The sequence below is a fragment of the Penaeus chinensis genome, chromosome 22 (genome assembly GCF_019202785.1).
Source record: "Penaeus chinensis breed Huanghai No. 1 chromosome 22, ASM1920278v2, whole genome shotgun sequence".
Taxonomy (NCBI): domain Eukaryota; kingdom Metazoa; phylum Arthropoda; class Malacostraca; order Decapoda; family Penaeidae; genus Penaeus; species Penaeus chinensis.
Genome location: NC_061840.1, coordinates 12972658 through 12982657, shown reverse-complemented (window position 1 = coordinate 12982657; position 10000 = coordinate 12972658). Strand labels below are relative to the sequence as shown.

The following is a 10000-nucleotide window of genomic DNA, read 5'->3' as shown; positions in this document are numbered from 1 at the left end:
TGGCCAATTCTTAAATACGGCAATATTCCTGTCAAGGACTTCTGGCGTTCCGCGTACCAAAAAAAAAAAAAAAAAAAAAAAAAAAAAAAAATGTAGTTGTACGTTTTTTTTTATAAAAATCAATAAAAAGTTCACGATTATAAAAGTATGAAAGCAGGATCTGTGTATCTTTTTATTTTCGGATGAAGGATTTAATGCAGTTGGTCCTTACGTGTGTGTCGTTTTCATTACAACATAGGGTAAATTCGACACGCATCGGTCACCTTCATCTTCTTAGTATGTTTTCATTCGTCTTAGTTACTAGATAAGAAGTGAAAGAAAACACACAAGATAAAGATAAGCCTCAGTCTTCTACCAGGTGTGTACATTAACGTCATGGTTATATTTTGCTTTTGTGTTAGGGATCCCCGTTGTTATGAACGGAAACGACGATATTCACCTGCTCTCACAAGAGATAAATGAACTATAGAGTCATCCAAGGATATAAATAAATTCATTCAGTTAACCATTTGATCCGCTGAGTCCTGTGGCAAAGATGGTAAAGGACCATGGTTAATAAGGGAAACATCTTTCATTGACATGGCTCATTCACTGTAAGTCCGGTAAATATCTGCCATGCATATTTGTGTGTGTTGCGTTCATTGAGGCACGTTTTACTGGTCTTGTCAATGAGATTTAGGTTTTTCCGAAGTGTATTTTAGTGAAGCAAGAGGTCATCCGGTATGTGTTGACTTTCTGTGACCTCGGGGTAAAAAAAAAAAAAAAAAAAAAAAGATGCAGATACCAAAGCGACCAAGTTTCGACAGATCCATACATATTACTTGCAGCTTTAAATGGGACAGAATTATATTTTCATATTATGTTTCTCAGCAAACCGAACCATGAATAGCATAACGCTCTACAGTGTTGATAAAATTGAAAAAAAAGGTTACTTTTGGAGATTAAACACCGATCTCCAAACCCTACCGCTAGATTAGAACTACAATTAAAGGAAATTTATGAAAGAATAAGAATACTATAGCTTGAGAACGAATCAAATAGAAAATTACACACACACATACACACACAGGTGGATTCCAGGTGGATTTCGAAACTGTAGTCTCATTTTCAATAAATCTAGTCATTGTGGATTATATACACATACATAAATACATGCATACATACATATATATTATGATATATATGATATATACATTGTAAATATATATCATATAATATATATATATGTGTATATATATATGTATATATACATATATATATATGTACATAAATACATACACATACATATATACATATACATATATATGTTTGGGTGTGTGTGTGCCTGCGTGTATGTGCATATATATGTATATATATATATTATATATATATATATGTGTACACATATATACACATATATGTGTGTGTACATACACACACACACATGTGTGTATATGTATATGCACACACACACACACACACACACACACACACACACAAACACACACACACACACACACACACATACACACACACACATATATACATATACATACATATATATGTATGTATGTATATATGCATATATATATATATCCATATATATAATATGTATATGTATATATATACTATATATATGTGAATATATAAATTATATATATATATATGTGTGTGTGTGTGTGTATGTGTGTATGTATGTTTGTGTGTGTGCATGTGTGTGTTTGTGTGTGTGTGTGTGTGTGTGTGTGTGTGTGTGTGTGTGTGTGTTTGTGTGTGCGTGTGCATAAATATTTGAGTTCAGCATGAAGCAATTATTTCAAGGGCAGTGTCGTTGATTTTCCCAAAATAATAAAGTTTCATGTAGATGAAAAATACTTTATTATAATCCTTTAACGCTCAATACTGAATGCGATGACAAATATATGTTGAAAATTGCTAGCTTAATGAAATAATGCAATAAAAATACATACAAGAGTTGTGGCCAGCAAGAACTGCTGCCCTAGCCCCCCATCCCCGCCCTGTCTCTGGCAGGGATCCGTCGTATAAAACCGGACGCCCTTCGCCCATCCACTCTTCATTCGGAGTCCAGACGCTGTACAACACTTGTGTGGTGGGCAAAGTCTCTGGACACACATCCCTGCTGCCATCATGAAGACCATCAGTCAGGTCGCTTTTTTTGTCTCATTGGTTGCGATCGTGCACATGTCACAAGGCTCCTCCTTTTGTAAGTTAAACTACAAGAAAGAACGCTCTCTATTTATTTGTGTTATTTTGAACTTCAATGTTGTAATAAATCGATGCTATTCTGCTATGATTATTATTACTGGAGAAAAATATTGATTATCAAAATGATACTATATTACGTAGCAAATGACAATAATGATGTTCTAAAAGTTAATGGCAGCAATGGTTAATTACTTTTTATTTTCCAAATTTGTCTTGCTTGTTTTGTTACAGCTCCACCCAGTGGACCTCCAGGCTGGGGAGATCTATGCCCACCGCAGTTGTGTCCAGTGTGCCCAGGAGAGTGCCCTACGTGTAAATTCCCTGTGTGTCACGAGGTCTGCCCCGATATTGCTATAGCATGTGACTGCCCCTTTTACCACAGCTGCGCATGTCGGCATCGTGTATGTCCTCCCTGTGAAAATCCCATCGCCGAGCTGATTAAAAAGGGAGGCTACAAAGGATAAAGAAGCGAGAGAGAAGGCGAAGCATGCCTTCGCAAATCTCATTACACTGAAGAGAGAGAGAGAGAGAGAGAGAGAGAGAGAGAGAGAGAGAGAGAGAGAGAGAGAGAGAGAGAGAGAGAGAGAGAGAGAGAGAGAGAGAGAGAGAGAGACGTAAAATAGGAAATAAGATGAAAGAAAGGAGAAAGGAGATATTGAAGATACAAAGGGGAAAATGTCCTGTAAAAGGTGGGAAGAGAATGAAAGACTGAAGCAAGAAAGAAAATGGAACAGATAAAGAATGAGAGAGGCAAGTTTCGTTTGCAAAAATCGCCCAAGGAAGGAAAAAAAAAACGGCGCTAACTGATTCTTCTCCTACGAATCTTCATATGTTGACGGCCCATCGCTGCAAGATCTAGCCTTAGTTCTCTTGATGGTAATTATGTAGTTAATGTTCAGCTAGTGGTTCTGCATTCTATTGTGATGTTGATTTAATTGTTCTGATTTCTTCTTAATATTTATATACACCATTTTGACTATGTGCACTATGTGTTTTGTCTCAAGTCAATAAAACAGATTTTCGTTAAACAAAAATGTTATAAAATGTCACCATAGGGATTTACCAGTGGGCCATAGATCACCACCCATTTTTAAGACCTGCCAGGGCCTACCTAGACTATAAAGTCCGACACACTATTTATCCTGGGGACGCCCATGTAATGAATACAGTGTTTAATTTAGCGATTCCGCTGTATTAAAATCTTAAAATGTATAGTTGACATTATTGAAAGTAAAAAAGGTTTTGTCGTATTTCACAATGCTTGCTCTCAAGCACATGAAAAAGAGGCAGCCTAATCAGAAATAACTTTTATACCTCTCCAGAGATTAGTTACAGACCCAAGAAGAAAATTTCATAAGTGTAATTTATATGTTTACGTGTGTATGTCTGTGCACATGTGCACGTGTCACTGAAAAAAAAATGAAACTGAAAGAAACATTCCCACATAATTTAACACACACACACGTATGCGTGTACAAATATGTGTGTATACACACATATTTGTGTATATGTACATACATAACTGGACACACACACACGCGCGCACACACACACACACACACACACACACACACACACACACACACACACACACACACACACACACACACACACACACACACACACAAATACACACGCACACAAACAAACGCACAAACATCCACATACACGAGCGCGCGCGCAATGATTAGTGTACAAAGCTCTTCTTGAACTACATAAATAGCAACAACAAAAATAGAGATCAAATGAGTGCCATCAATGACAATAATATACTTAGGAGAAGGAAATTTGTGAAATCCTTATTGAGAAAGTTCAGTCAATGATTGTTCAGGACCCTTAGAATATCGAAAATATCACATACAAAACGGATGAAATATAAAACTTACTAAAGGGATTAGACAAAACTAAAGCAGAGAGACCAGTTATTTCTTGATGGGTTCTAAGAGAATGTGCCGAAGAACTATGCACTCTGTTATTAATATTCCAAAATTCTATGAAGCAAAGAAAATTACCAAAAGATTGGAAACTCGCCAATGTTACACCTTTATATAAGAGCGGCGACAAACAAAACGCTCTAAATTATAGACCAGTTTCGTAACTAGCGTCGTATGCAACCTGTTAGACAAGGTAATTAGGAAACAGTGGGTTGAAGTACTTGAAGAACACGATATAATATCAAATAAACAATTTGGCTTTAGGGAAAAGTCATGTGTAACTAATCTCCTCTGTTTCTGACAGAGTTTCTGAAATATTACAAGACACGGCTGGGTGGATTGTGTATACTTTGACTTAAAAAGGCAGGTGTCTCATAGAATTATGGAAATTAGAACACCTAGGTGGATAGAAAGGCAAACTCTTGGAATGAGTGACTCTTCAAGATAGACAAATGGGTACCGTAATTAGAGGGAAACACTCTAAATAGCGACGAGTAAGTAGAGTACCTCAAGGATCGGTCTTGGCGCCGATTATGTTTACTATTATCATCAATTATTTAGGATCAAACATAACCCCAGGTAGTCTTCCGAAAATGTTTGCAGACGACGAGAAATAAAAAAAAAAAAAGAAAAAAAAGATAATAGACGATGTCTCAAGTAGTTAGGTTCGGAGAAAGTAAAAACTGTCCACTATACCAATACAAATTAGAAGTAGCATTAACACAGCAGATAGGGAGACCTTGGTATAATGTAAACAACCTAAGCCTAAATGATCATATAAATGAAAGGTTCATAAAATGCTAGGGCTGATTGCCAACATGAAGTGGGCATTCGTGAATGTGGACGAAGATCAGGTAAATATCATTGCAGCCATCGTAAGACCTAGTCTATAGTACGGAGGTCTAGGCTAGCCCCCCCCCCCCCACACACACACACACCAAAAAAAAAAAAAAGTTTTTTGTTGTGGCGGTGCTTCAGAGACGTGGATTGAGTTCCAGTATGGGGGATCACCTGTTCCTTGGACCTTAGTCCTCTCCTCAACTCATTTTGCATGGCCTTTTCTTCTTCCCCTATCCTTTTCCTTCCCTTCTGTCCACTTATCCTAATCGTTAATTCATTTTTACCCCTTTCGTCTCAATACTTTATCATAGTGCTATGTGACCTTTGATGCCTAGCACATTTATTAACTATTCTACGTACTCTGAGATAATAGTTACGAGGACAGACTACAGAAAATAGGATTTATTAATTTAAAAGAAAGAAGAATAGGTAACGTAATTATGATGTTCAACTATGTTACAGGAAAAGTGAAATTAGACAAAGATAACTATATAGTTTTGAAAAAAAAAACGAGAGGACACAGTAAAAAGTTGAAAGTAAAATGAAGCGAGAAAGATGTCAAAAAGTTACTGCCCAAACAATACTATTGAAACATGGAACAATCTTCCAAATAACCTTGTGCCAAAAAAGTGCATACATTTAAAGATGTAGCAGACGAGACCATCTGAGCTTAGTTCCTCTCCTGAGTTTAAACAATTAGGTAAGAGCATCAGTATTATACATTCTTCTTCTTCTTTTATAGGGTTTTCGAAAATATCATATTATATATTCAGTCACCCTTCCCCGAGAGTATCACGCAAGGCGACGCTCACGTGTTCAATGTTTTGGTAAACGTTTGAAAGAGGAGAGGAAGCGGCGAGCAAAAGACAGCGTTGAGTACCCTTCTACAAAAAGTATAAAACCCTATAAAAGAAGAAAGAAGAAGAAGAATATTCTTGTACCAAATATTTGCTTTGCTTGCTGTGAGCCATGTCAAATGCACTGGAGAGTTATGTGAACCGTATCCTTTTTTAGAATTAAGGTTGTGATCCTTAAAGCGAAGGCCACACTAGTCTATTCTGTGACAGGGTAAATACAGTCTCACGAAAGGGGATATATGAGGATTTACAATTATAGTCGGATAGCAATTGTAGGTTCTGCATTGCCGGGTTATGAAAAATATGTAATGCATATGATTTGCTTTATGTATTTTCAGTTAAAAGGTAGATCAGCAAATACAGGGGTAATTAGGTGAATAGATAATGTTAGCTTCCTACAAAATATGTAGGGCAGGTTTTACAATATCCATATTATCATTATTGTTATGTTAACTCAAAGGAGTCAGATTGTGTGAAACAGAAAATTAAAGTTTTGTACATAGTACATGGTAAATTACATGGGATTGAAAGACCGGTGAATTTAATATATTTTTCTTCAATATATGATTGATAAATTGTATAGATATTATTAAGAGGTGGCATATACATTTCAGTGTTCTGGCTCTATTTAAAACAAACAGATCTTTTAATTGATCATAATATGCCTGAGAAACCAAATACAGAATAGGCATGATTGTGTTGAAGGAACAGAGGTCTTGTTTTGGTATTATTTCTGTTTATGGTAATTCTTTACAGTACATATGCACTCACCAAAGACCAAGTTCCCAATTGTACATCACAAAATTGATTTAACAAGCTAAGTTCCTGTGACTGGGCGTGTCCTTTAGGGTTGATGAGGGCTCTGCCCCTCCAACACCTACAAATGAACATTGTCTTCACCTCGGTATATGGCAAGATAAAACTAGAACTCAAGGGCAATGACTGGACTTAGGCTGTGAGTGGATTTTTCTGTGATCTTTTTCCTTTATTTGAAGTAATACTGTTTGTATCTGAGGAATATTTCTTTTATTGAAAACTATAACTTTTTGTTGTTTACAAGAATATCATCTTCAAATTGCCCTGACTTATTGTCCATACTTTAATGATTAACCTACTGTATTGCCAACATCGCATAAAAAGTAAACCGTATATGGAATTGATGAAGGCTAATCTAGAGGAAATGGGATTTTAGGAAGCAAATATGAAATGCTACTAAAATAGAATAACTATATATAGACTACAAAATCAAACATAAAATGTGGGAAGACATAGCTATGTCACAATTAAAATGTAAGTGATGCATAATTTGTTGCACAGACTAAATATAGCCTCTCCTCACCTTGTAGTGGAAAACTTGGTAATATTTTAGTTTCACACAGGTATCCAACCTTGCAATTATTATTTCCTGTTATTCACATGGTAATATGCATGAATCTCGTTATTTTCCATTGAAATTATATGAATGAACGTATTGGTAACTTTATGAAATGACTGTACCCCTCTGAGAAAAAGTCTGTATTACTCCAGCCACAAACATTGCTGTATGAGCCAAAACCTTACTATCCCTGGGGCTTGGCCTTGACCCCCAGCTAATTGCTTTATTTTTATATACACCCCCCCCCCCCCCTTCCAATCACCTTTATCTTTTCTAACATTATTCTTTGGCTGCCCAGATTATTTCACTCATCAGTTAGTGTAGGTTTTCCCTTTTTTTTATGGTAGTGTCATTACATTTTCCTGTAAATATATACTAAAGTATTACTCTTTACTCAACTTTCTTATCAATTTGTAAAGGAAATCTACTGATGAAAAGTGTCTCATTTTCTGCCATTCTATCCATTATAGGTAAAGTTTACCTTGTATCATATGGCTGTGTGAAACTGAAACTATACAGAAGACTTTCCTGTGTGGTAACCCTACATAAACTGTCTGCTCATGTATCATGAAATCTTGACCAGTAATTATCACTTTTATCACTTTTTATTATTTTCTCTTCTTCAATTTTCATCACAGTTCACCAAGATACTTGTTTATTGGATTTACATTTTATATATATTCTGTATGTTGTATACTATTTTGTAGATTTTTTTTCTTAGATTAGGAATACTTTTTACATCCATATACATGTGCAACCATTTAGCAACAAATTTGACAGTTTAGTTGTCACACTACTCATTGCCTCTTTCAAACATGAAGTTTGTTTACAGTGCTACTTGTGTTTCCAAATTCTTTGACAATTTTTCACGACAGCGTGTGTGGCATGACTGTACGTACCCCCCGGAAAACAGGACCGGCGCACCATGGCACGTATGCACCTGCCACCCTGGGTGTTAACAAGTGATATATTCTCAGTGATGATATTAAATTCAGTGATGTACATTAATCATGTAACTGCACATACTCCAAATGAATTAGACTCCCTCACCTTCCCAACCACCAATGCATGCCAGTGCACTTTACCTAAATATAAACTTGTTTTACATCTTTAATGTACCAAGTATTGTAATGGATGAAGCAGTTGGGAAATGTGGTGATCAGTTGGAAATGTGTCTGGGAGCAAAGGTCAATAAGGCTTTTATAAAGTTCACATGGTGATCTTTTTGTGCATTTAAGATGGTATTCATTCATTCATTTGTACTACATTGGGTCAAATCTTTTGTGATCGAACCTTGGATTGAGTTTTTCCTTTTTACACTCTTTGTTATCCAAGATATGATCCTTGGATCACTTTTTAAAATGCCTGTTTGTCCATATCCTCCCATCCCAAACCACCAGTTCCCCACAGGATCCCCCAAGATTGTTGACTGGCATTTAATGGGCTTCCCTCCTTAAACCCCAGGGTCCTTATTTGTCCCCCAAAATTGTAGGGGATGGGAGAGAAAGTAAATTAAAGGTAGAAAATTTCATTTCCTCTAGACTTCACCTCTGACACTTCTTGCATAAATATCTTACATTAACTTGCCCTGTTTCAAAAAAGTGTCTGTGAAAGGTTCTGGACACTTTCTGAATATGAAAATCAGAGAGTACAGAAAATGCATTTCAAGAAATAATCTCCATAGTACTGCACATTTATTATATATTTAAGGTGAATGAAGACTGGCCCCCCTTTCTCTATTTTGTTGATTCTGGTTTTATCTGTTGCCCTTTCATATTTTGCTTTTTTTTTTTAATTAGTCGATCAACAAATTGTGCTGAATGATTAGGTGTTCAAAGGTACTCTAGAATGATTGACTGGTCAAAACAGTAATAGTTATTTGTACCAAAAAAGACTTGATTTTTCTTTCTTTTTTTCATATTTCTGCTTAATTATTTCTATATTTTTCCTTTATACATTTTGAATACCATGTTTATCTAGTGAAAAATTATATATATTTTAAATTTGGGTAAATCTTTATAGTACAGATGGACTAACTAGAGAAATCCTCAACAACAAATCACAAACTTTATTCAACAATCTAATCTTCTGTTTGTACTCCCTAGGTATGCATGTAAATATATTGCTGATACTCAGGAAGCACTAATTGGACTTAGGCTGTACACGGCACTTTCTGTGATCTTTTTCCTTTATTTGTGGCATACCATTCCTGTCTGCAAGATTATTTCTTCTACCAATGATTGCAACTTTTGTCCTCTACAAGAATATCATCTTCAATTTGCCCTAGCTTAGTGTATATATGTTGTGAAGATTAACCCAAATTTATTTTAAGAGTTACTAGTTTGTCTATTGAATATAATTGGCCAGTATATATTACATATGTTTTGTCGTACTTATCCCACTATGTGAAGACAAGCTGTGCCCATATTTTTGTATCTTTTTATTGCCTATTAGAAATGCCTTTTATTCTTTGTGGTTATAATGAAACATAAATTGAAATACAAATTTTAGTATAGGTAATTGTGTATATCTAGCACACTTTTTTTGTTGTAGTCTCAATATTATTTTAACTAAGCTAATGTATGTAGATTTTGAAATAAGTGTTGAAGTTGTGTAAAAGTTTCTATGATTATATTGTTGCCTGTAAACTTTAGTTTTACTTTTTGGCCAGTATCTTGCAAATCTATAATATTTTATCAGTTGGCAGAATACAAAAAGTAGAAACTACAACCTTACCACAGGTGTTGGCAGTTGTGACAGGAATTCATCAGAACTGTATATAACATGTA

At 35.4% G+C, this 10000-nt stretch overlaps 2 protein-coding genes across 2 annotated transcripts in view; both read left to right on the top strand.

Moving 5' to 3' along the window:
- Positions 1-2043: 2043 nt before the first annotated feature.
- Positions 2044-2816, top strand: LOC125036916. The gene is made up of 2 exons (XM_047629874.1): positions 2044-2203; positions 2437-2816. Exons 1-2 carry the CDS (start codon positions 2128-2130, stop codon positions 2667-2669), a joined length of 309 nt encoding a protein of 102 aa, XP_047485830.1. The 5' UTR covers positions 2044-2127; the 3' UTR covers positions 2670-2816.
- A 2963-nt stretch (positions 2817-5779) lies between these two features.
- LOC125037122 (U6 snRNA-associated Sm-like protein LSm8) overlaps positions 5780-10000 on the top strand; it is a 6660-nt gene continuing 2439 nt past the window's right edge. Inside the window, exon 1 of the mRNA XM_047630145.1 lies at positions 5780-5979. Within this exon, the coding sequence (XP_047486101.1) occupies positions 5949-5979 (31 nt within the window). The 5' untranslated portion in view covers positions 5780-5948. The remainder of the gene's footprint in view (positions 5980-10000) is intronic.